The 27,540-nt window shown below is 35.3% G+C and overlaps 3 protein-coding genes across 3 annotated transcripts; all 3 read left to right on the top strand.

Moving 5' to 3' along the window:
* Nucleotides 1–12,235: 12,235 nt before the first annotated feature.
* On the top strand, nt 12,236–16,613 carry LOC132610000 (UV-B-induced protein At3g17800, chloroplastic-like). Its single transcript, XM_060324236.1, has 2 exons — nt 12,236–12,760; nt 15,567–16,613. Exons 1-2 carry the CDS (start codon nt 12,405–12,407, stop codon nt 16,366–16,368), a joined length of 1,158 nt encoding a protein of 385 aa, XP_060180219.1. The 5' UTR covers nt 12,236–12,404; the 3' UTR covers nt 16,369–16,613.
* A 4,889-nt stretch (nt 16,614–21,502) lies between these two features.
* LOC132609997 (chloroplast envelope quinone oxidoreductase homolog) lies at nt 21,503–23,822 on the top strand. The gene is made up of 4 exons (XM_060324231.1): nt 21,503–21,691; nt 21,990–22,131; nt 22,215–22,306; nt 22,877–23,822. The coding sequence occupies exons 1-4, from the start codon at nt 21,626–21,628 to the stop codon at nt 23,567–23,569; spliced, it is 993 nt and encodes a 330-aa protein (XP_060180214.1). The 5' UTR covers nt 21,503–21,625; the 3' UTR covers nt 23,570–23,822.
* A 144-nt stretch (nt 23,823–23,966) lies between these two features.
* Nucleotides 23,967–27,540, top strand: LOC132609998 (chloroplast envelope quinone oxidoreductase homolog). The gene is made up of 4 exons (XM_060324232.1): nt 23,967–24,650; nt 24,868–25,009; nt 25,165–25,256; nt 25,673–27,540. Exons 1-4 carry the CDS (start codon nt 24,585–24,587, stop codon nt 26,363–26,365), a joined length of 993 nt encoding a protein of 330 aa, XP_060180215.1. The 5' UTR covers nt 23,967–24,584; the 3' UTR covers nt 26,366–27,540.

Here is a 27,540-nt window from a genome sequence, read left to right as displayed (position 1 = left end):
TTTTCATCAAGTTGATGATGATGAAACACAATCACTGGAACATCCGATCGGAGATACACAAGCACAATAATCACAAACACAATCAAAACCCTCTCGTATGCCAACCTCTAAAGTTTGGAATTATATGACTAAAGATAGGGAGAAAGAAATAGCCACATGTAATATATGTAAAAAAAAACATTTGTGTTTAGGTGTAGGAACAATAAGGATGGGGGAACGGGTTCACTATCGAGTCATTTAGCGGCAAAACATAGTGATGTTTGGGGATCACAAACGGGCACCGGGGGTATTAAAAAACAATAGAACCACATACCGAAAAAACTTTTAGTTACAACAAGAAGAAAGACCGTGTAGAGATAGCTAAAATGGTAGCTTATGATGGTTTATCATTTTCCTTTCCTTCGGGGCCGGGTTTTGTTACTTGTATTCTACGTAGTTATAATCCGATGTTTGAGGGTATTCCTAGAAGTACTTGTAGAGCGGATATTGTTGATTTATATAAAAAGTGTAGATTTTATTTGTGCCATGTACTTAATTCTTTAAATTGTAATGTTTCCCTTACCGCCGATTTTGGTCTTAGTGTTAATAAGTTAGATTTTTTTGCTATTACATGTCATTACATAGATAATAATTGGGTGATGCAAAAAAAAAAATTATAGCTTTTATATATGATGAAGGAAAGGGTCGTTACGATGGTAAATTTTTAGCGAATGGAATAACAACTAATATGAACTTTTTTAACATTTACAAAAAAATACTTTGTATTGCTTTAGATAATGCTTCTAACAACACAAAGCCGGTTGACCTTATAAAAAATGAATTAAACCCTCCACTAGAAAATATTTTCCATGTGAGATGTAGTTGTTACATTTTAAACATGATTGTTAAAGATGGTCTTAAGTTATTTGATGATCCTATTCACAAGGTTAGAAATGTAGTTGCTTTTTCTTTTTGTAATGCCAATAGGGCTAAAATTAGAGATTTTAAGCAACAATGTGTGAGTGTTGGTGTTATACCTAAGAAAATTCAAGTTGAAGTTGATATTAGGTGGAACTACACTTTACATTATATTGCAACATGCATATGAATATAAGGTTCCCATACAAAATACTCACAACAATCACAATGAGGAGATTAGTGAGTGGTTAAGTAATTCCGATTAGGAAGATGTTGTGAAATATACTACACTTTTAGAAATTTTTTACAATGTTACTTTTGCTTTTTCTAGACAATTCTGTTCCGCGGTTATCAAAATTTTAGCCTACTTAGCTGAAATAACTAGAGTTTTATATGAGTATAGTGAAAAACCGGGTTATCAAGCGGCTATTCTTAGTATGAGGGAAAAATTTAAGAAGTATTATTTTCCCATCCCAACTTTATTTATATTGGGTTCTATTCTAAATCCTTGTCTTAAAACATGTTATACCGTTGAGTTGGTTAGACAAATTTATCGTTATTTAGATATTACTACCGAGGAACCATCTTTTTTTGAGGCCGAGAAAGCGGTAGATGTTGAGCTTTTTTTTTTTTTTTTTACATATTATTCTAAGTTGGAAGAAAATGCTACAGCCGTTGCTCCACGCCCTATTACTTCTACTTTTCAAACTAAAAAACGTGACATGTCTAGTTTAGGAATTTGGAGAAACATTTCTACTACTCCTTCTAGTAGTAGTGCAAACTTAGATGAAGTTCACTTTTATTTGACGCAGCCGGTGGTGGAAATGAACGACAGAGTGGACGTCTTAGCATAGTGGAAGAAATACAAGACGAATTATCCGGTACTTGTAAGAATGGCTCGGGATATCTTTAATGTTCAAATATCTACCGTGGCCTCGGAAAGTGTATTTAGCCAAGGAAGACAACAAATTGGAGATCATAGACACTCCTTATCCGGATTTAGCTTGCAAGTACTAGTTTGCATTGGCGATTGGATTAGATGGGAGCGGCGCGACCAATGTCTAGTGGCGGGGGAAGGTGAAGAGCAAGAGATTGAAGTTTTAATAGCAAGTGAAGAAGACCAAATTGAAGATATGGAAGATATCTCAATGGATGAATATGATATGGCGCACATTACCCAAATGGTTAAAACAATGTGATTTTATTCTTGTACTACTTAGTTGCAACTCATGTATTATTTGCAGGTTAAAAAAAATTACAACTTGCAAATAAACGTTATCCATTAATGAATAAAATACATGGCTCATTGAGCTTTCTTCTATTTACTTGTGTTCATATTCTTATAAGTATTCAAGTTAATATTACTTATATTAAGTTAGGAATATACCTACAATATACATAGAATATATTTATAATATATATCTACTTAAATTATAAAATAAAAAGTTATAACAATATATATTTATAAATATACAATCTTGAATTTGATAATACTCATGAGTTATTAGTAAATATAAAATTTAAGTTATAATACACATAACTTAAACATATATACCAACAATATACTTAGAATATACTTATAATATACATATACTTAAGTTATAAAATAGAAAGTCATATACTTAGAAAAAAAAATCTTGAATTTTATAATACTCATAAGTTGTTAGCAAATATATAAACTTAAGTTATATATATATATATATATATGTACACATAACATATATAAATATACCTGAAAACAAAAAGTATACAATCTATATTACATATACTACACTTATAAGCATAGGTATTTATTATACCCCTTTTCAATCGGGTTAAATTGGAGTACAACATATTGGTGATTCCTAAATTAATTAACTAATTCAAGGAGTCGCCACCTAATTAATTTAGAGGTGAATTAGGGCACCTATCAATTACTTAATATTAACTCCGTTTAAAGTCTACTAAACCTAATATTCTAGATAAGGGTTCAATTAATCTAAAGGGAAGGTGTAAAGCACCCTTTAAGATCCGTATTAAAACGGTTAACCGACCGGACTTAGTGTAATTAAAATAAGGCTAGGAAGGTCATGGAAACTTTATTTGCTAAAATGCAAGTTATGTTTTGAAGGAAGAATTCAACCATTGAAAAGTATGACTTTCGAAAATACACGAAAAATAAAGTTGTTGATGGTTTTAAACACGTCGTCTTCCGAATAAAGCTAGACTTTGTACTTTTAACCAAAGAAAGCTTAATACTTGTTTAAAAATATTCTTGACTCAAAGTTGGTGAAAAGAATTACCACATCTAAAATTATAAGAATTAGTTTCAAGGTCTTGAAATGACAAAATAAACTAACATATTGCAAAAGCTATTTTTTTTTATGATTATTTCATGCATTGCTAACCAGTAAAATTCGTTATTAATTTTTAAAAGCTAAAATACTACCCAGAATTAATTAAAGGATTAATTAGAACGCTTATTTTAAAGGCCTTTTAGTTAGAACTTAGTCATTGAAATAAGTTACTATTTTGGTCCTAAATGTGATGAACCGAAAGCAGTGAAGGTCTTAAGCACACAAGGATAAATAGTAATTAAATGGTAATGAAAATAACTAAAGCATGATTAATAAATTTCTTCATCCGATAGCCAAAAATGAAGACTCTCTATTCCTTCACTGTTGATACAGTGCAAGGGATCAAGGGAAAATTTTAATCGGGGATATGCGGTGGTAGTGATGACTCCATCGTCGGGTTGGGGAGAGTCTCGTATTAAGACTCCATGTTTGCTCCAAAGTGTTCATGCAAAGAAAGATAAGAAGGGAAAGAAAAGGAATTAGAAAAAGAATTTAATTCCCAAACATAAGAGAACTGTAGACTAAGGCAAAATTGAACTAATATGAATTTCAAGTACCACATACATACATTAACTGTGAGTACAGATGTGAGAAACAGCAAACATTATGACCATTTGAGCATTTAATTAACGCATACTACTCTTAAAAGTTCCTGGAGTCTACTTAGTCCTATCGTCATGCACAGCAACGCAACACAAAGCAACGAGAATTCGGAATGCAAGCATTTAAGATAGCACAGTGAGCCAAAAAATTAAAAAAAAACAAAAGATACTCTTAATCGTGCCTACTAACGTGTAGATAGGTGCTAATGAAGTGCATGTATGTAATGAATACTTTTAAGTTATTCCTTTTTAGCATAAATAAATTTGGGCAAATTCAAAAATAAGATTTTAACTGATAGTACTTTCCACATACATATTTTCCACAAAAGTAGAATTTCTTCCAATACATGAAAATAGCATGATTCATAGAAAAAGGAAGCATTTCTTTTTAAACACATACACATATTTTTTAACTAGAACAGTGAAGAACCTCTAAATTAAGACTAACGGTGGCATGCTTTTTAGATGAACAAGATATTAGCTTAAAATATATTTAGGCAACACTATAGATCGTAGAAGCTAGAAGGTATAAAAGTCAGAATTTTCCACAACGTATAACTACTACTACATTCCAACTATTTCCTTTAACACGGTTTGTTTAAGAAAAAAAAATAACTAACTTCCAGTAACATTTTTAAAAAGAATAGAGGAATCCAACATGTTTATTTTATGGATGCTATTCGAGATTTACAACAAAATAAACCAACAAACGTAAGGAACATTCAGTAGTGCAAAAATAAGCATGATTTCTAAAACATAGTGTCTTAACAACAAAAAAAATGAACAAAGTGGAGTCGGATTTACCTGTTTTGGGTGCAGTGAACTGAGCTTTGAGATTTCAGGTCTAATCCTTTACAAACGAGATCGAAATCCGAACTAGCTTGAGTTAAACCGAGATTGAAAGATTACATAGAGTTAAGTTTCTTTTTAGAGTATTTGGACAAAGATAATAGAAGTATTATAATGTCTAAGCTGTCTAGAACCACAGGGATGAAAAGATGGTTGGCTGAGATCTTAAGGATAGTATTTATAGATGAAGAACTAAGGTTTCAACTCTCAATCAATTTTTTTTTTGGGCGGGATTTGAGATATGGCCATTTGAATATCAAAATTTGCTCAAGAATGATCCAAAATATGGCAGAAAAGGCTGAAACGAATTGTCCTTTCTCTTCAGAATTGCAGCAATTTGGTCAACATAATACCGAAGTTTTTGACGTTTAGGTGGGAGAATTCGAAAATATGAGAGAGAGGGACAAATTTTGCACTAAAATGGTGAAGCTATTTTCTGCATCAGAGAGAGGAAAGTCAAATATTTGCCTAAAATGAGAAAAGAAGAGGCTTGGGGTGAGAATAAGATTAGATTTTAGGGTGTCAAATGGGCTAACTTAATGGGTTATTTCAGATGAGTATAAATGGGCCACGTGGTATATTTATGGAAGATACATTTGGGCTGCAAAAATAGTGCTCTTTCCCTACCTTAAACATTTTCTTGGGGTTCCTTATCTTAATAATTTATACATGTTATACTTATAACATATAATACTATTTACTAATATATATATAACATGGCCAAAATAAAAATATAAACTAGAAAATTTACATATAAAAATACTAATGAATTAATAATAGTAGTAATATAAACTATAATGTACTTATAATAATACTAATGCTAATATTAATAATAAGAGTAATAATAATGGTACTACCAATATAAATAGCAGTAGTAAAAACGGTAACAATTACAATGATGGGTAAACAAATAGATTATTAATTACTAGGAAGCACAAGGAAATCGATTAGAGGAAAAGTGGGACAAAATTGGGTGTCAACAGTATATATGAAACTTATATGTATATTATAATTATAATTTATGTAGGTTACGGTTCAGGTATTTTCAATCGGATAACCGGCCCCGGTTAACTGGCAATCGGTTGTCATGGCAGGTTTTTTAATCGACAATCGGCCGATTGGGCCAAACCGGTGCCTGAACCGAGCGAGGTTGAGCCGGTTGACAGGTTTAAGCTAATCCATTCCCATAATCACATCAAAATCTACCATCTCTAGGTCAAATAAGTCAGCTATAGTCTCGTGACCTTTAATTACAACTACACAGTTTCTATAAACTGTAGAAGCAATAACGGGACCACCAGTAGGGGTATTCACAGCGAAGGGTTCTAACAGTAGTTCGGGCTCTACCTCAAAATCAAGAGCAAAATATGGTGTCATATAAGAGAGATTTGAACCCGAATCAATCAACGAATATTCATCAAAAGAGAAAATAGTGAGAATACCTATGACCACGGCATCTGAGTCTTCAGCTGCCTCCATACGAGTCGAACCTTAAAGTCAAGCTTGACCTCCATTAGCGGTGTTAGCAACTGCTTTACTAGTCCCATTACCACGAGCATTCGGAACATTGTTAGTATTACCAGTAGGCGGATTCCCTAGCAACAACACGTGCAGACCAATTGTTTCTCTTGCTAGAAAAGTTATCCATCTCACGTAACCACTTTCTACACTCCCTCTTAATGTGAACCCGTATACCACAATGATGACAAATGCAATCCTCCCATCCAGACGAGAGACTATTACCACTTTGAAAATGCGTATTCTAATTATTGTTCCTCTGACCTTTTCTACCAGACGGAGCACTGGCATTAGAGTAAGCGATAGTCTGTGCAGGTGCAGAATACCCTTTCCTTTGCCCTCTATTTTGCGAACCACTGAACTCACCCGCAGATCAAGCCTTCTTACTTTGTTCCCTTTCTAGCCTCTCTTCGCCCTTTCAATTCTTTTATTGCTTAGCGAACCCAACCAAAGATGAAAATGTACAAGTATGACACATAGCAGCAGCATCATACACAGACTTGATAAGTGGCAGTAAACCACGCACAAATCGGGTCAACTTGTGCTTTTCAGTTAGAATCATATACGTTGCATACCTCTCTAGACGGGTAAACTTCAAGCTATACTTACGAACAGACAAAGTGCCATGCTCAATCTTCTCAAACTTGGTAGCCATAGAAAATCACTCCTCGTCAGAAAGAAAAATCTTTATAAATGCCTTCTCGAACTTAGCCCAAGTAGGATCTGAAGCATCATTACCCCGCTTAGTCTCCCACAATTCGAAGTAAGCATGAGCAACATCTTTCAATTGGTATGCAGTGTATTCCACAACTACAGAACTGTGAGCACCCATTGCCTTTAGAGCTTTGAAAGTCTCATCCGTAAAGTACTGGGGATCATCCTCCTCTCGCGAACCAAAGAACTTGGACAGATTCAGCCCCAAAAAGTGCTTAAGTCTTCCTTCACTACCAGTGCCGGATCCACGCCTCCACGCTGATGTTGGGCTGCAACAAGGGTGGTAAGGATCAGGATCGCTTTTTGCATCGATCCAATATCAGCCACACCCGCAGCATGAGCAGTTGGAGCAGGTGGCACTGGCGGTGGTGCTTGGTCTCCATTGTTGTTTCCAACTCCAGCATTAGTCTCAACAATGATACAGTTAATTATTCTAGTGGCTTGTCTACCAGATGATGAACTAGAAGCACCATTACTTCCTTGGTCAGTAGCTCCCACACGAATTAAAGCCATTTCTGCGAGGCACGAATTAACGAACACGTCAGAACGATCCTAAGGGAAGTTCAAGCTCTATAGCACAATCTAGAGTAAAGAAGAATGAGAAACACCTATAAATGCCCTGGCAGCCTTTCGATCATGCAGATGATCAGGCTGCATAAGGAAGACTCCACTAGACACAGCTCCACAAACACAGACATCTCCTAGGACACATCTAAACCTAGGTTCTAATAACAAGCTTGTCACGCCCCAAACCCGACCTTGGATGTAATAAGCATCTGATGCTATGAATAACATCAGAAGCACCTTATGAATTTATAACAACAAGTCCCTATTTAATAATCTTTTATTAATTAATCCAAACAATTATAAATAGCTTAAATAAGATCATGATCAGGATTATGAAATCAAACAGCAAAAGTCTAATATATATGTAACGTTATAAGAACGTAGCAATACTCAATGAGTCAAACGATGACTTCAACACTGCCCACAGTGATAATGTCTATCTATAGAGCTTGTAAGATCAATAAATGAATAGTCTAAACTTCGGGATGCAGCCCGGAAAAAAAAATTAGCAATAACTAAGATAGAGGGTGACCCACGAACAAGCATGTGTGCTTACCTATACATCTGGAAGGCAACAAGTTCTCCTAATCCGCACGCGTACCACTTACCTGCTCCTCAATGTTACCTAAAATACCATAAAAAATAACAATGGTATGCCTGAGTACTGGGTACTCAATGAGTGTCTCCGGGACAATAGTCAATATAACAAAATAACATAATAATATAATAAGGATCGGTAAAACAATGTCAATAAAAGCAGTTTGAAACCCAAGGATAGAATAACTCATCAACTTAATGAAACCATTGATAGAAATCATTTAAGAAGAAATAAATCTACTTCAACTCACTATGTTGTTTATCACATTTTAGCCTTTTCAATTATGGATTCAAGATCATCAACAAGCCACTCACAGGAAACCAAAGTATAACATATGCCAATACAGGCCCACATCAATATAAAGAAGGGATGACCATTTAAGTTTCCGTAAACTTCATAGAAGAACCACATCGAGGTTATCAACCCCATTGGCTACTCTCCCTCCTGAATAGCTAGGCAAATACCACACCGGGGTTGTGAACCCTCGATGACCACTCTTCTTCCCGAATGGATAGGCTAACCTCACTAGGATCCATAGTGACTACCCTTCCTCCCGAGTAGTTAGGCAAATATCCAAGCTTTCCGAAATCAAGTTTAAGCATCCTTATGGAGCACTTCATGTTCAAAGATTAAAGCTTTATATTTCAATTCCAATCAACCTTCAATAAGGGAAAACCATGTGTATGTATGTATATGTGTGTGTGTGTGTGTGTGTATAATACACATAAAGGTTTAATGCGGGCTTGTCCCTTACGTACACAAACCTTGCCAAACAACACCTTAAACGTTTTAAAAAAAAAGTATGTTAAAAAAAGAGACATACCTCCAATCCCGCTAAAATGGTACCAACAAAATTTCCAAACTTCAATAATCACTCTACAAGAGGTTTAGATGACAAAGGTTAGAACTTTAATCGTTTCTTTAAGTTTTCTTGGAATTTCGAAAACTAGGGTTTTCCTAAGCCCAAAATCTTGTTCTTGAATCATATGGGAATCATTGGTGGATTCTAACCTCTTAGTTTATTTTATATTAGTTCAACTTCAATAATAATCTCATAAAACTTAGAAGTCTTATCTTTTAATGGAATCCCACACGCCCCTCTCTTCTTCTTTCCTTTAGCTTTCAAGAATCTAGGGTTTGGGAAGATGAACTAGTGTTAATGAGTAGTGATTTTGATGTTAGATTGATGTAGCAATGATGAGAATTTATCAAAAACTTACCTTAGATGTTTTGGGGAAGCTTTAGGGTTATTTCCTCTCAAAAAGTTATCCAAAACGAAGTGAGATGAATAATTTTTGAAAATTTCACGATCTGTACTTTTATAGCCGAGCAGGACCTGCAACACGACCTGCAAAATGCAGGTGTGACCTGCTGAACGCAGACCAAATGCAGATGGTGACAGTAAAACCTTATTTTTTGTGTGCAACCTGCGGAACGCAGGTTGCGCCACAGACAACACTTGTGAAACGCAGATTGCGTCGCAGCCTGATGCAATTTAGTAAAACGGTCATAACTTTTTACTCACATGTCCGTTTGAGCTCCATAATATATAATTGGAAAGCTATTTCAATGATCTACACCTTTCATTAAAGGAAGTTTTCCTAAATTCTCAACGAGTATTCACAAAACTGGCCTGGAAGTCAGACATATCGAAATTTAGATGAGTTTGAAAACTTTACGAACTTCACTACTTGGTCTTGATCTTAAATCAACTATTTCCATCCAACTCATATTGATAAGGCGTCATATGCCTAAAATTTCACATTAATTCTCATTTAAAACATTCACACCTAACCCGGATTCACGGAGTGTTACATGTTGCTAGTAGATTGAAGTCTTAGGAAAAAATGCTATTTTTCCTACATCATTGTCATACAACTCCCATTATAATCAGCAAATGAGGCCTAAATAGCAAATGTTTAGAGGATTGCAAAGGTTCAAGAAGAGTCCATGGCAAATACAACCAAGATTTCTGAACTGAAAGTTACGGAATTGGGTGAGAACATAAAGACGAACTATGGACAGTGGGTAAAACTGATTTTGAAGGCTAATTTCAAACATTAAATATTAAAAAGGTTTAAAGAGGGCTTAAAATCTGTTAGTTTTCTTCTCTCTTCTTTTAATTTATTATCGTTATTTGGTTGTAAATCCTGTTTAGCTATTTCTGGTTATCCTAACATATTTCTCAGTCCCAATTTATGTGTCACTATTCGACTTGACACAAAGTTTAAGAAAGAAAAAAAGATTTTTGAAATGTGTGACTATAATCATATCGATAACGGTAAAAGGGGAATTTAAAGTTAAGTTGTTTTTAATTATACAAAGATGACATTCCTTTTTAGACAGGCTAGAAAGGAATAATTTTTTTGTAAATCCTGTTTAGCTATTTCTGGTTGCTAACAAATTCCTCAATCCCAATTTATGCGGCACTTTTTGAGTTGACACAAAATTTAAGAAATAAAAGAAGACTTTTGTTTATAGGCCTGGAAGTCAAACATATCGAAATTTAGACGAGTTTGAGAACTTTACGAACTTCACTACTTGGTCTTGATCTTAAATCAACTATTTCCATCCAACTCATATTGATAGGGCGTCATATGCCTAAAATTTCACATTAATTCTCATTTAAAACATTCACACCTAATCCGAATTCATGAAGTGTTACATGTTGCTAGTAGATTGAAGTCTTAGGAAAAGATGCTATTTTTCCTACATCATTGTCATACAACTCCCATTATAATCAGCAAATGAGGCATAAATAGCAAATTTTCACAGGATTGCAAAGGTTCAAGAAGAGTCCATGGCAAATACAACCAAGATTTTTGAACTGAAAGTTACGGAATTGGGTGAGATCATAAAGAACAACTATGGACAGTGGGTAAAACTAATTTTGAAGGCTAATTTCAAACATTAAATATTAAAAAGGTTTAAAGAGGGCTTAAATATGCATCCGTGGTTATAGTTCTTATTTTGATGGAGTTATTGAGTCACTACTGGTGGCTATATTTGAGATTGCTTCTACTCGTATAAAGCCTTGTTAAAAAGAAAGAACACTTCTCAAGAAAGCTCAATTAAGAAGAGGTACGCAGAGATGGAAAAACTTGCTTCAAGTTTGCAGGATCAAAATTTGGCAAAAGATTCATCTTAAGGAAGCAAACGGTGGGTGCAGGTTGCTAGTCAACAACCAAACAAAAAATTTAATACCAGAATTGCTCCTTAGTGGATTTAACTTCATGCTAAAAAAATTTAGGGTCCGTTAATTGAAGGATCAAAATCACTTACATGATAAAATTAAAGGTCAATAGTGATAAGTTGAATAACACACGGACTAAAATCCTAATATATTATTAACACAGGGACTACAAATGTCCCAAAATGGTAATAGCTTTTTCCCAAAAATATAGAAAATAATTTTCAAAATAATCCACCTTTAGAAGCTTGGCTAAACAGATTGTAGGATTAGATTGTGTAATTTAATGCAAACACTTGAAGGTAAGTATTTGCCTACATACCCACTCTTTAGGGATCATTTGGTAGTTGGTTAGAGTTATCCTAGTATTTGTAATATATGATTTAGTTATGAGAATTTATTGATTATTTTATGCAAGGATTAGTTATTTCATCTTCTATCATGCATCAATAATACATAGATTTTTCATATAACTTATACATATATTAGATTTATGGTTCTCTAAATTACAAATCAAACACCGTATTAATTTAATATATGAATAACTTACCTCCTAACCACCTATCAAATATGGTACTCCTTCCGTCCCAATTTAAGTGTCTTACTTTCCTTTTTGGTCTGTCCGAAAAAACAAAAATGTCTCTTTCGATATTTAATAATTTGTCAATTCAAACATCCTAAAGACAAGTTTATAACCACAAAATTAAAAGAATATTTTAGTACATTATATACGTCTTTAATGTAAAAGCACAAAATTTAAAAATATTTCTTTATTTCTTAAATTCCGTATCTATTTTAATTAAGACACTTAATAAGTGACAGGGAGTACTACTTGACACCCGAACCACCTACCAAATGACCCCTTACTGTTCTCCTTCCAGAAGGATCCAATCACTAGAGAAGTAGAAATCATTTTTTCCCCTACAAGTTGGCCATTATTAATTGTAGACACCCTCACAATTGGGACAATCCACTGTTCAGTAAGTACAAAAACACTTTTCCTAATTATTACTGCTACTGGATAAGTCAATCCTTATCCTCTTCCCCCACTTATCTATCAACCTCTTCACCCTTATTCCTCAATCCCCATATCCTCATTTCCCAAAAGAAGTTGACAACAAATTTCTTGTTGAATGGACTGTGGCCTCTCCTACACAAAAAAAATCACCCTTCATCAATCTTTACCTTTTATGGTAAAGATAAAGACTTTACTACCCCATACCCGTTTTACTTTCAAGAATTCACCTAAGAGATCATTCTTTATAGTATCCAGTAGTAGTAGTAACAGTAAGTGTGGGTTTAGTGGATTGAATGCACCGTTAGAACCAACAACGTTGTCTGGGAAGTTGTTGAGTAGTGTGCTTTTGAATGATAGAAAGTGTTTTCATGTTGCTGTTCAGAAACAGTTGGAGCAGTTGGCTTATGATAGGGATGAAGCTACGGCTAGGATGAATCTTAGCTTTGGCTCGGATGAAGGTTTACTGCATAGGTTTGTGTAACCTTTTAACTTTTTACCTTTTACCTCGGCGCGTTTTATAAAGTACTTGGCTTTATTCTTTATTAAAAAGAATGGTTTAGAGTCTGTTTGGATTAGCTGATTGTTAATAGCTGAGAAGCCTTTTAAGCGTTAGAAAATGATTTTATAAATAATAAGCAGTTATATGCTGCTGAAACTGCTAATAAGTAGTTAATGTGTTTTGGTAAAAAGTGTTGATAAGCTGTTCTTTTTAGAATGACTAAAATACTCTTAATATTTTTGCAAAAAATTATAAATTTAGAAGAATTTAAAAAATAGTAGTAAAAGACTGGATCAAACCAAAAGTGCTTATAAGCTGAAAATCATAAGTTGGGGTGTGAATCGATTCTACGTTGAAGAAAGAATTGAATATTCATTGATCAAATTATTCTCTCCATTCTTTTGAACAACTGATTAATCCGACGAGAATAAAGATAGAGTCTAGTTCTACATGTCAATACCGACAACAAGAAATTTATAGTAAGAGCAAAATCCGTCTACTTTGAAAATTGTGAGGGTTGGGGATGACCGACTGAAGCATTTTGGTGTGTACCAAACATTTAGATAAGCTAAAAAGTGCATATAAGACGGTTTGACCAGCTTATAAGCTTAGCCAAACACCCTTTTGTTGTCTTTAATATCCCTATGCAAGAACGAAGCCTCAGTATTCGGGTCGGCTGTACGAATACCCTATATTTACAGGATCCATTAGTATAATCTTTACGCTGATAGTTAACTGTGGCTTGGGACCAGCAATTAAAGATCATGTAGCAGATACCATGGTAACTATGTCTACCAAAGTTTAGACTGATGGAAAGAAATGTCCCACTTTAGGCTCTGATCTTTCTAGTTTCCGTGACTGACCTGCTCACTGCAGTTCAACCAACTCTCTACAGTTCTGGTGTAGACCAGTGTAAATCTCCTGCCTTTCTGCTCTTGAAGCTTGTAAAACTAGAAAGAGAACTGTATTTGTACAGGTCAATTGAAGTAAATGACTTAAATAGACTTGTTTACACAAATCTTGGTAGGTAGTGCAATCATTGATTTTGTTTTTTAGGTATATATAACTTTTTAGTCTCACACAAAGTGTTGTTTTTTGTTTTGGATTACTGAGTTTAATGGTAGATAGTAATTGGATGATCCTTTACCAAATCCTTGATTTCTTGGGTGTTATCATGTTAAGAGGAGTATTCAACTGGATAGACTTGGACAACAGCTGCCGGAGCCTGGAGAAAAGTTAGCACAAACTAAAACTCAAGTAGAAGTAACCATTAAATTGTGAAAGGGTTGGGAGATATGTACATGTACACAAATATGTACTCTTTCCCTCTCTTTAAATCCATAATTCATCTGTACTTGTAACAGAAAATCCATAGTTCAGCTCTATTCGCCTTTCATCTTCCGCCTATTCAAAGACTCTATCTTTCAGCTCTACTCTTTTCCTTTCTCTCTTAAAATATGCTTAAGAAGGTTGAGTATGTTATAATCATTATCTTCATTCACTGATCGGTTTCTGAGAGATACTTGGCGCAGTTATCTTGCATTGTTATTTAGGACAGGATAAGGTGCAATAGAAACTTTCAGTTACTACTATTTTGTGTCCACTTATAACAGCATATGAGTTTCTTCGTTTCGCTTGATTAAGCTCTTTCTTCAGTTGAAGAAAGACCACCGTGTTTTTGTAAGTGTCTCCGAACTACAGACCTTTAGACTGCATTTTAAGGTTAAGCAATACGTAAAGAGAAGGTTTTGATTCAGTTAGTCAATGTCCTCAATGTTCATCAATCTGTTGTTGCAGATAATTGTCCTCAATATGAAAATGAATCAAGAAAACTTTATTAACTCCAATTAACATGAACGAAAGATGGGGGAGGAAGAAATAAAAGGGGAAGAGGGTGGTGAGGTGGCATGCCACGTGGCGTCCACCTCACCCAAATGTCAGGCCATGTGGGATTTTAAATAGCCATGGTGGAGCACAGTCAGAAATAGGGGTATGTTTGATTAATTTGCTAACGGGAGAGTTAATTTTGTTCTGATAGTATAACGGAGGTTAGATGTAGACAATATTTGAAAGTAGAGGGGTAAATTAGGGCCTTTTCTCTTGAAAATAAGCTGCAGCAGTGCAACAACAATCCAAATATAGTCATCATGGAACGTAATTAATTAAGAATTTATCTGGTTTTGCATTCTATGATTTCAAATTCAGTTTGGTTCTGGTGGGATGTTGGTGCAATTAGTATGTTGTTGTCCCTTAAATGATATATGAGCGTTTGTTTTGTAGAATTTCAATATCATTTTTTTTAGAATTGCGGTACCAAGTTGAGGACAAATGTAAGAGATGCGACGTTGAACATGTGGAACATGGGAGAAAGTGAAAATGTTGTGGCCACGGATTGGGGGGCTATCTTTATTGACTTTGGCCTCCTTACTTTCATTGACTAGTCAGTGAGCTTTGAAAATAACATAGAAAGTGTGTTTTGTTCAAAATTAGTTTTCTATTCTATTTTACTTGTGCAACAGCTCTGTGAAGAATGTAACTATTTTTGATATTATACTAGGAACCACTGACGGGAGCTAGACATTGTCATTGTTTTGGTGCTTAATTCATCAGCGAAATGACTAAAATAGTAGGTAAATGTTGGTTTCTATGCGATGGTGGTAGGAATTATTGTTTGGACGATTCGTTGTTAGATTACCTGATACTTGTTCGTCTGGATATAGACTATCTAAGTCTCTCCTGTGTTGGATTTGCTGAAATCTGAATATGATGTTATGACAGGAGGATTGCTGAATTAAAAGAGCTGGAGTGTCAAGCTGCTGTTGAAGACATTATGTACGTGCTAATATCTTACAAGTTCTCTGGGATCAGAGTTCACTTGATTCCCAGGCTTTCGAAATGCATGTACAATGGCAGACTTGAGATATGGCCTTGCAAGGACTGGGAACTTGAGTCTATCCATAGCTGTGAAGTACTGGAAATGGTTAGGGAGCATCTTACTACTGTTCTGGGATGGAAAGAGAAGTCAAATGTGGCAGACAATTGGGCCCCTACTAAAGTACAAAAATATCAGCTCTGTCGAGTATATGCTGCTTCTGTTTTGTACGGGTATTTTTTGAAGTCGGCTTCCTTGAGGCACCATTTGGAACAGAAACTTGATCATATCAACCGTGACCTTGGTATTGCTAGTTCCAACCAACTCTTACTTTCAGAGATGCGGTCCTTAGGATCGGATATTGTTTCCTTTGGTCGCATCAGTGGGACACGATCTACATCAGTGGGTCAATTACCACTTCTCCGTGAAAAAAAGCAAGAAAAACTGAAGTATTATGTGATGAGTTTTGACCCAGAAACATTGCAGATGTGCGCAAAACCAAAGTCCAAGGAGACCCTGAATCTGATTGAGAAGCATAGTTATGCACTCTTCGGTGATAAAAAGACAGGTTTGGTGGCAAGTGATGAAGTAATTTTGACATCATTGGCAAGTTTGAAGAGAGTTGTCTTGGAGGCTATTGCCTTTGGTTCTTTCCTTTGGGATGCAGAAGAGTACGTTAGGACTGTATATAAGCTCAAAGAGGACTAACTAGGCAGTGGCATGATATGTTCTCTATTAATGTTGTCATATATATATATATATATATATATATATATATATGTATGTATGTATATATCCTATATAGAAGCTTTATGGTATCTGATACCAACGGATTTGTTCTCTGGTGGAGAATATCAGAGGATATGCTTTGTAAATTTGAATTGTATAGAGCGTCATCTATAGTATTGTGAATAAATCATGTATGATGTAAAGCAGTTTCATGATTTTGTCTATTGACCAGTGCCCAGACCATTTCATTTTGGTCTATATTAGCAATGCGATATACGACTACGTGAAATATTTTTGCAGGCAAAAGAAGTCATACCCAATGGGATTGTAGAAGGATGAATAGGTTAGCGTGTTGGTTGTTGAGTAGGCCCTCTTACCAGTCAACTCCTGCCGAGGAATCTCCATCATATAATATTTGGTGCAATCCATTTCTTCAATGATTAAGACAGTTGACCCGCTCTTGCCATTGATGAAAAGGTCAGTTGCATTCAAGAGTTAATTCTGAGCACCAGTTAGCAACTAGCTGTGTTGGTTAACAGCCAGCAGAAAACTTGTCATATTTTCTAATGAGATGCTGGAGGAACGAACAGTTGACGATGAGTTTGGTTTATTCCTTTTCATTTCCTACTTGAGTTTTATTAGAATAGTATTAGGGTGTGTTTATATCTGTCAGCCCTGTTTTCTGCATAATTTTCACCGAGCCTTAGCAGTTCTAACTACGCATCTCGTGTTTAATTTGGTTGAAACAAAGATATATAAAAAATAGAGTTTACACGGATTAAGTTGGGAACTGCTTAGTTACACAAAAGTCGCTAATTGCAAATAAACATTCTGTTGCAATTGGATGGTAACTTCTGGTCTAAGGGTTAAGAAATTAAGTAGTAGGGGGTATGAGTTTTTTAAGTCTTAATGCGTGATAAATGCTTGTTTATTCACTTGGTCAATCTCTAAACAAAAACATCATATAAATTAGTTAGGATCTTCCATTTGGAATTAAACTTAACTTGACGACTTTGTGTTGCCAAAATGTGCGGACAACTACTTTATTAAACCGTACAAACTAATATCATGAACTCAACCAACTTATTATCCAAACTATTTAAATCTATCAATACGTTTATGTTTCTTGTTTTCTCATCCTTTCCTCCTGTTTCAATGGTGCTTCTCTTCTTGAACACCGTATTCTCAACCTTAGGTACGTTATTCAGCTTCATCATTAGTTCATTTTTTACTACTACAGCCTGTGCATTTGTGGTGATGATCCAAACACTTAAAGTTCCTGGAGAAGCCATGCAAACTGGATTGCAAGCCATAAAAGCTGTCATCAAGACATGCATAGAATATCTGCTTGATCTTCTATTAGAGGTATTAAGTACAGCGGCATCTTCTTTCTTTGATATTCTCAAGACAAGCCTCGTAGAGGGTTCGTCTACCATGATCTCAACCATAAGAGAAGTAATAGAGAAGTTGACAAATTCATCAAAAGAGTTGTCAAAAGAATTGTTGGTGGTTTTTGAAGGAGTTCAAGAGATGATTAGTAAGATTGTGGAGGATTTATTGAAGAATTACATGGATGCTGTAAAATATGTCATTCAAAATGCTTGATTAGGCTTCAGCTTCAAAACTGCAAGGAGAAATTGAGAATTGACCTTGTACAGATAGATACAAATGAACTTGTGCTGACTTTGAGGTTTTTGTTTAGACTTTTAAATGCTTGGAACCGGTTCAATTGTAAAGAATATTTTATCAAATGACTAGGTTGTATTTCTAACATAAATTTACAATTTTATTCTCAATGCGGAAGAAGATAATCTTTTTTGGTCTTATGTTATACTAATTGTATTGTATACGTGTGCTGTACTTATATTTTGTGTCAATTATTACTAATTTGTATATAACAATAAATTTAGTTGCTTACATATATTAAAACAGTTTATATTACAGAATAGAAATCAAATTATAGCTTGAGCTGAATTCTAGGTAATAGTACATGTTAGTAGCAATGTGTATAAATGAAAGGAGTCACGCCACGCATAAGAGACGAGTCCATGGTATCTGAGCACGGCCTATATGGGTAATGTGTAGCGGAGTGTTTCATACCTTCCAAAAAGTCAAAAAGGCAAAATGAATTGGCTTGATAGTAAGCACATTAGAATAAGTGTGAAAACAATACCCATAAACCCAATTTGGGATGAGCTACTTAGGCATGAGAGATATACGAAAGACATAACCTTGAAGGTTATAACATTTAAGGGTAATGAAGGTCACCCTTGGAAGGCGGGTGGTCAATAAAGGATATGACGAGCCTTTCATGTTATGCATGCCTCGTTTGGCAATAAGAAATTCGAGAGAAGCAAGAACCATTAAGTGGTGTTCTAAGATTTGCTTTGTGTGCCAAATGGAGTCAATTGAACTTGAATTGACGAGATTCTTGCATTACATGTGCGTAAATGTTTCAGACGATATATGGGATTACGTTCACAATGACCATTACAAGAGTTGGTCTTGATTTTTTGGCCTGCTTGATTAAATATTTAAAATATTGCCTCTGCTTCATAAAATTAGCTAGGCAAAACTTTTGTTGGCCATCAGACATAAGTTGTTGATATAAATTAGTGTTGCCTATAAGACATAAGTTTAAAATATTTCAAGACAATAAACCTGCCCCATTGACCACATGTTCTACCTTATAGGCAAAAGCTAGAACTTATGCCTGATGGGCAACAGAGGCAAAACGTTTGTTGTCTATCAGACATAAGTTGTGGACATAATTTAGTTTTGCTTAAGGCATAAGTTTATGATATTTCAAGACAGTGAACCTGCTCAATTGACCACAAGTTAGGCAAAAGTTAGAAATTAAGTCTGATGAGCAACAAAAGTTCTTCCCAGTTAAAATTTTCAAGTTAAGGTCATTATTACAAAAAATTGTTAAGCGGGGACAAAAATTCAAGACCGGACAATTTGGGGACACCACACGTCATTTCCTGGGATATATGAAGCTAAATTACGCTTCTAAAAGTTGAAGGGTCATTTGCACTTTTGGCCTATTTTGTGTTGGTCTTTAATTTTTCCCTTCAAATGGACTGCTCTTAATTTTGCCCTTTAACATCGAACTTATGCTTAAGGGCATAAGCTACTCATCATAATATTCGCAAGTTATGTCATGGTCCTTAAAGAATATATGCTCTATTGGCATAAGTTCTACCAGCCCATTTGAAGGATAAAAATTAAAGACCAATTCATTTGAAGATAAATCGTGCAATTAATTGAAAGTAGAAAACGCGATATAATTGGGCTTAAGGCCCAGAAGTTTGAGAAGTTAAGTACCATTATGACAACTTCGTTCAGGCCAATAATTGACCCCATGGCCTATACAAAGCTATTGACTTTTTTGGGAACACCTATCACGGCGAACTCAAGATGAGACACAAATTCCATAATGAGAAAGAAGTCAATAGCTTGATAAGTAAGAAGAAAGGGATAAAGTTGCGGGTTAAGATGACAACTATCCTGGTAGCAGAAACGATCAATCTATGTTCAAAAGAAAATCTCACGCCAGTTTATAACTCATTAAATTGTCTTCTGAAATAAATTTAAGATTGAGATGTCGGCTCAGAATACATCGTCTAGACCTAATTAGTAGTTCCCCAAACACCCTACACAAAACTTAAATTTTAGGCATGTAGAATAGTACATGGAGGAATATATTTCCTCACTGATGTCCCCATAAGTATCCTGTAGCCAAGTGATGCATCCGTGTAACTAGGAAAGGATTCCACGAAGCGTATGAAAAATAATTGAGAATAGACATACTCTTATTAGAGAAGTCTCATAACAAGAAAGGTCACTTGACGTGCCGTTTCGGCAAGAAATGATTTACCAACCAAAAGGAATGAGAAGGAAATTAAGAACGACTTCTAGGTTAAAATGGTCACAGTTATCCCAAGGGAGTTTGTACTCGATCTAAGTTAATTTGAGTGATTTTGTGAAATTTACCACCACTAAAATGAACTCAATTTTAGGCTACAGTGAAATGCCGGGAGAAATGTCAACTATTGTTTAAACAGGCTCAAACGGTCCACCTGTGAAATTATAATTGCTTTTATTCAATCTTAATATGTTTATCTTGTTTACAATTGTGTGGCTCTGTGTTTGTATACATCACGATCTTCAAGAAAATGGATTCAATGATCTCTTCGCAATCCCTAACCCTCTGTTTGGATGGTTGTTTCCCGTGGTTCATTAATGTACAATATGGTGTTGTATTGTATTGTATTGTATTAATGAACACAATATTTGGATAGACTGTATCGTTTGTTGTGGTTTAATAACATTTGTATTGTTTGGTTTGACCGTATGGTATTGTATAATAATTTGTAAGTTTACTAAAATACCCTCAACTCTTAATTAGAAATTAATTTATATATATATTAATAAAACAAAATAGGAACTTTAAAAAATAAGTAGGTAGTGGGTGGGGGTGGTGGAGGGGTGGGTGGTTGTGAGATGAGGGTGGGGATAGTGGGTGGGGGTGATGGAGGGGTGGGTGGTACTTGGTAGGGTGGGGGTGAGTTGTTGTGGGGTGGGGGTAGGTGGCAGAGGAGTGGAGTAGTTAGGGTGGGGGTGGGTGGTAGGGCAGGGGTAAGGTGGGGGTGAGTGGTAGGGTGGGGGTGGGTGGGGTGGATGGTGGAGGGTGGGGAGGGGTGGGATGGGGGTGAGTGGTAGAGTGGGGGTGGAGTGGAGTGGATGGTGGAAGGTGGGTATAATGGGGAAATAAAATATGTAATCATGGAAAAACCATCAAAACTGTGGTTACAAAAATTAGGACTTTTCATGGTTATATAACTATGAGATAAACCACGGGTTTACAACACCATATCACATAATTTTAAGAACAATGAAAATAAACATGATTTCATAAAAAATCATATATTAATGAACCACGAAACCATCATCCAAACAAGGGTAATATTCAAAGCACGCAGTTCCAACAAGGCAACTAGTGAATACAATAATATTAGACTGGTTTACTAACAAGTGACAATGGTTATGCCACGACAGTACAAGGTTGACAATTCTCCTTGGAACGCACGACGAAGGAGGAAATGCTGACGAGCACCACTTTTCAACCATTCAAACGCAGAGTATTAATTTGTTTCAACATTCGTCCCTAATCTAAGTTTAAATACAGAACATAAACTCTAAAGAAATGAAATAACTGAAAACAATAGCTGGTATGGCAAGAAAGCTAATGCGCGCAGTGCAGTACGACTCTTATGGAGGCGGAGCTGCTGGCTTGAAGGTACTTTGATTTCTCTGTAATCACATGTAATTATCTTATAAGTGACATGATTTTGTAAATATATTTTATAACAGTCGTCCGATGGGGATAGGGCTTATCCCGTACAAGGTTAAAATTATTTTTTCTGTATATATAGTAAATGTGTAACCTTGTGTTTTTCCTGTGTGTGTATTTCTTTATATTTTTGAACCCCTAATAAAAATCCTAGCTCCGTCACTACTGTTGTCACATAGAACTTAAACCCTAATGAATGATTAGGTTGCTTTATGTAGCCAAAATTTAATATTGCTTGTTGCAGCATGTTGAAGTTCCAATTCCTACTCCGAGCAAGGATGAGATATTGCTAAAGTTGGAAGCTACAAGCTTAAATCCAGTAGACTTGAGATTTCAGAAAGGCGTGGCTCGTCCTTTTGTTCCTCGCAAATTCCCCGTTATACCTTGTAAGTTTGATAATTTTTCACATCCATTATTGTCTCCTCATTAAAATTATGCACTTTTAATATTGTATCTTTGTGAGGTGCAGGTACTGATGTAGCAGGAGAAGTTGTAGAGGTTGGATCTAGTGCTGTAAAATTTAAGGCTGGTGACAAGGTTGTGGCTCTTCTTAATCCACTTGTAAGTCCAATTCCCATCCGTCTTGACTTGTTTTTAGTATTCTTTTCTTGCAGATGGAAGTCTCTAAAGTTACATTTGGGTCCCAAAAAAAAAAAAATTATCTCTGTCTCTTCTTTAATTTGTTCTCTGTTACAGTACTTATCCTCATCAACTTGATTGTTTTCTTTGGTTTATAAGATGAGTTTAGTGTAAAGATTTGTTACACTAGCGGTGCAAGTTAACCAGGTATTTGCAGGTTATCACTCTATTTTTCATGTTATACTACTAAAAAAAATAGGAATTAGCAACGGACAAATTCCATATACATCAAAATCTTAGCCGCAGATTAGCAATGATTAATCATAAAATTCTGTTAGCTACGAGCAATTTAGCGACGGGTCGGATTAGCACCAAAGTTCGTAGCTAATTCCATTTATTTTTGTAGTGTTACCATATTAGTCTTGATATGGACAGTTACCTTTCGTTGTAGGTCTACTCTATTTGATAGTGAAAGAATTATTTACAACGTCAGTGCTCAAAATATAGATTCTAATATAATAGTTGTAATGATATTCGTGTCCTTAATAACAGATAGGAGGCGGATTGGCGGAGTATGCAGTTGCAAAGGAGAGCTTGACTGTTCCAAGGCCAGAAGAGGTATCGGCTGCTGAAGGTGCAGGTCTTCCAATTGCTGCTCTTACAGCACACAAGGCCCTTGTTGATGTTGCTGGAATTAAACTAGACGGAAGTGGACCGCGCATGAGCATTCTTGTCACTGCTGCCTCAGGTGGTGTCGGACATTATGCAGTTCAATTGGCAAAGTTGGGTAATACTCACGTTACAGGGACATGTGGAACTCGTAACATTGAATTCGTAAAGAGCTTAGGAGCAGATGAGGTTCTTGACTACAAGACGCCTGAAGGAGCAGCTCTCACGAGTCCATCAGGGAAAAAATATGATGCAGTAATTCACTGTGCTAGAGGAATTCCGTGGTCAGTATTTGAGCCTAATTTGAGTGACAACGGTAAAGTCATTGATCTGACTCCCGGACCTAGTTCAATGTGCACATATGTATTGAAGAAACTGACCTTCTCCAAAAAGCAGTTGTTGCCATTGATTTTGAGTCCTAAAGAAGATAAGGAACTGAACTTGCTTGTTAAGTTGGTGAAGGAAGGAAAGTTAAAGACCACGTTTGACTCTAAGCATCCTCTAAGCAAGGCTCAAGATGCTTGGGTCAAGAGCCTTGATGGACATGCCACGGGGAAAATCATTGTGGAGATATAAAAATACTGGTCTATCATTGAGCGTTGAGAGTATTATGGTATTATGCCAATAGATAAAGATCGATCAATCTCATCCTATTCAAGTGATCAATCAAAGTTTATTGAGATTGGAAATCGCCATAATGATTATTTGTAATTGGCCTATCATTTATATGTATGTGTGTCATGTAATTCTTTTGGTACCTTTGCCTTTAGAGCCAATAGTATAGCTGTAGCTTTTCAATACAAAATTCAGGTGATTCGTCTTTCAATTAGAGCAATTTGTGAAATGAAATGGCTGGTTTCTGGTGCAATATTAAAAGAGGTTAAGAAATAACTTTAACAGGCTAAAAGTCCAGTAATATAACTAGTAGTTTGAGAGTAAACTAGATTAGCTTAGTAACTTGAACCTGCATGCAGTTTATACGTGAGATTCAACGCTGATTGGCATTATAAGAAGAAAAGTTTTTAAGTAAATGTAACGCACATAATTAAGCTTCAAAGATAAAGATGATCTATCTAAATGTTGATTGAGGAAGTTACCCAAGTAATAGAAAAATGCTCTATAGAAAGGTGACTTCCAGTGGGCGATGACTTCTAGTTGGATAGGGCCCAAATGCTCCAAAAATTAACGTAAAAGTGCTTTCTTCAATTTTAGTATGTTTATTTTGTTTACATGTCTGTGTGTGCGGACATAACTTGATCTTCAAGAAAATGGATTTGATTGGTTGATTATCCACTATATGATCATATCACAATTATAAATGCTCCCAGTATGCCATCCCAACAAGGCAACAATTGACTATTTCCACGAGTCAATGCATTTGACTATTTCAAACCTGATCAGTTTTTTAACAAGTGACTTTACAAGGCTGACGGAAAGCGCGAGGAAGGAGGAAACCCTGACTAGCACCAACTTTCAACAATTCAAGATTAGAATATTGCTTCAACTTTCGTCCCCAATCTTATTTTAAGTGCTTCTGCTGAAGCAGTAGGAGGATGAAGTGAAATTAGTGAATATTGAAACAGTAACAAGTATGGTGGGGAAGCTAATGCGCGCGGTTCAGTACGACTCTTATGGAGGCGGTGCTGCTGGCTTGAAGGTACTTTCTCTCCAGTCATAATATTGGATGGAAACTCTCTATATATGATGATGGAAATAACTAGTATATTTCGGTTAAGCTATCAGTCTTTTTTGTTTTCCTATGTAAGCAGGTGACCTGTTTTATTTTCTATGTTATTAGTCTCCCTTTTTATGGTCTATTACTTGTAGTTATCTTACAGTATAAATATTCTCTTGCACTTTGTTGATTGTCGCAGTATGTTGAAGTTCCAGTGCTTACTCCAAATAAGGATGAGGTCTTGCTAAAGTTGGAGGCTACAAGCTTAAATCCGTTAGACTTGAGGTTTCAGAAAGGTGTCAATCGTCCTTTTGTTACTCGCAAATTCCCTGTCATACCTGGTAAGTTCAATAATCTATCACATCTAGTCCTTTCTTCAGAATCCAAAATAAGGAGACATCAAGAGGCCCTAATTAACCCCTTCTAGCTCATCGTTTATAGTTTTCTATTTAGTATGTTATACACTTCTAATACTGCAAATTTTTGTGAGGAGTAGGTACTGATGTAGCAGGAGAGGTTGTAGAGGTTGGATCTAGTGTTGTAAAATTTAAGGCTGGTGACAAAGTTGTGGCAGTTCTTAATCTTCTTGTAAGTCTGATTCACCTTTCATTTGACTTGCTTTCAGTATGTTATTCTTGCATTTTTCTTCAGTCGGTATGTTCTAAAATTACACTTTAAGTCACAGAAACCTTTGTCTCTGTATCTTATTTAATTTGGTCTCTGCTGTATTAGAAAGTATCCTCATCAACTTGATCTTTTTGCCTTAATATAATGTATTAAGGTTATATACGCTGGCAGTGCAAACAAATGTTATAGTATATCCATCTAATTTCTTTAGATTACAATTTTAGTGTTGATTTGGAGAGTTACATGTAGACAAACTTAAATTGTATGTAGACCAACTTAAATTGATAAGAGTAAAAATTCATTGAATTGCAGATGCACAGAATATAAACTCTATTATCATAGTTGTAAGGTAACAATATTCATGTGCTTGATAACAGATAGGAGGTGGATTGGCCGAGTATGTCGTTGCAAAGGAGAGCTTGACTGTTCCAAGACCAGAAGAAGTATCAGCTGCTGAAGGTTCAGGGCTTCCAATTGCTGCTCTTACAGCACACAAGGTCCTTGTTGATATTATCGGGATCAAATTAGATGGAAGTGGACCCCGTTTGAACATTCTTGTCACCGCTGCCTCAGGTGGTGTCGGACATTATGCTGTTCAATTGGCAAAGTTAGGTAACACTCACGTTACAGGTACATGTGGAGCTCGTAATATTGAATTCGTAAAGAGCTTAGGAGGAGATGAGGTTCTTGACTACAAGACGCCAGAAGGAGCAGCTCTTAAGAGTCCATCAGGAAAGAAATATGATGCAGTGATTCATTGTGCTAGAGGAGTTCCTTGGTCAACATTTGAGCCTAATTTGAGTGAAAATGGTAAAGTCATTGATCTGACTCCTGGGCTAAGTGCAATGTGCACATATGTACTGAAGAAACTGACATTCTCCGAAAAGCAGTTGCTTCCATTTATTTTGATTCCTAATGGAGATGAGGAATTAAACTTGCTTGTTAGGTTGGTGAAGGAAGGGAAGTTAAAGACTGTTGTTGACTCCAAACATCCTCTAAGCAAGGCTCAAGATGCTTGGGCTAAGATGATTGATGGACATGCCATAGGGAAAATTATTGTGGAGCCATAAAAAAATTTGTTCCAATTGATTTAAATGTGAAAATGTTGCTGCTGAGCATTGATAACATACAAGGATTTATATTGATAGATGTGTTAGAAATTTCGAGTGAAGGAGAAATCTCAAACCGCTTCTCATGTAAATGGAGGAAATAACTATTTTTTACTTCACTCAACTAGCTTGCATATATAAATGATATGGTATCCAGGTACTTATAGAAGACTTCTAATATTTACTTACTAAGAACTTACTCGCGCTTCGCGCAATTATGAAACACAATATAAATTTAAATATTTTTTATTTATTTATATCTTCTACTAATAATTATAGCAAGATGAACAACATATTCCTTAAATTAGAAATACTTAGCACTTCTAAAAAATAAACTCAAATATCTATTTCTTCTCCTATTCCTTTTCCTTTTTCAATTTTTCACTTTTTTTTTTCTTTCATTCCAATTCTGTAATCCCCCTCTTAATTCTACGCCTTAATAAAAGAGGAAATGTCAATAAAATGTTCACAAAGTCGTCAAAAACATTAGCTAGAAAATCAGAAAGAGATGTTTAACAAAACTTTGCCAACTCCAAAATAAACACTACTAACAAAAATTTAGTGCGGTCATAAATCAAACTGACCAAATCAGGAGGAGCTTAGCCACTGATCCCTTCGACAATAAAATCAAGAAGCAAGGTCAGCAAATTTTTAAAGGAATTAATCATATTTAACCGATAGAATAAAAGAATTCACATAACTTGGCAACAAAGCTAGGAAATGAAGAAGATATATGATAAATGATATCCACGTTAGATACATGATTTTACTTCGACACAATAGTCGCGTTATATTTATCACTAATACAACATATCCACTTGATCAAAGAATTCCCGACCAATTAAATCTATTTCTCCAAATTAGAAAACAAAATAAGCTGTTTAAGAACAAAATAATTCCCATCCAGAGTTCTGATTTGTAAATTGGATAGTTCCCCTAAAGAAAGTTAGTTAAGAACATGCTAATCGAGGAACTAATAATAATAATATTTTTTTTAGATTAATGATATTTTAGAATGATAATATACATCAAGATATTTGTCCCAATGCTTTTGTCCAATTGAGTCACAGAAAGTTTAACCTCCTAATTACAAGCAAAATTCAACCAAGAAATGATTCACAATAAATCTTAAATCT

Source organism: Lycium barbarum, chromosome 9 (genome assembly GCF_019175385.1).
Source record: "Lycium barbarum isolate Lr01 chromosome 9, ASM1917538v2, whole genome shotgun sequence".
Lineage (NCBI taxonomy): Eukaryota > Viridiplantae > Streptophyta > Magnoliopsida > Solanales > Solanaceae > Lycium > Lycium barbarum.
Note: the sequence above shows the minus strand (reverse complement) of the source record. Positions and strands in the feature narration are given on the sequence as shown.

Excerpts from the sequence above, each read along its gene's own strand:
- LOC132610000 (XM_060324236.1), top strand. The coding sequence starts at position 12,405 with ATGGACTGTGGCCTCTCCTACACAAAAAAAATCACCCTTCATCAATCT. Across the intron at positions 12,761-15,566 it reads GATGAAGGTTTACTGCATAG|GAGGATTGCTGAATTAAAAG; the intron begins GTTTGTGTAACC and ends ATGTTATGACAG.
- LOC132609997 (XM_060324231.1), top strand. The coding sequence starts at position 21,626 with ATGGCAAGAAAGCTAATGCGCGCAGTGCAGTACGACTCTTATGGAGGC. Across the intron at positions 22,132-22,214 it reads CAAATTCCCCGTTATACCTT|GTACTGATGTAGCAGGAGAA; the intron begins GTAAGTTTGATA and ends TGTGAGGTGCAG. Across the intron at positions 22,307-22,876 it reads TGGCTCTTCTTAATCCACTT|ATAGGAGGCGGATTGGCGGA; the intron begins GTAAGTCCAATT and ends CCTTAATAACAG.
- LOC132609998 (XM_060324232.1), top strand. The coding sequence starts at position 24,585 with ATGGTGGGGAAGCTAATGCGCGCGGTTCAGTACGACTCTTATGGAGGC. Across the intron at positions 24,651-24,867 it reads GCGGTGCTGCTGGCTTGAAG|TATGTTGAAGTTCCAGTGCT; the intron begins GTACTTTCTCTC and ends TGATTGTCGCAG. Across the intron at positions 25,010-25,164 it reads CAAATTCCCTGTCATACCTG|GTACTGATGTAGCAGGAGAG; the intron begins GTAAGTTCAATA and ends TGTGAGGAGTAG.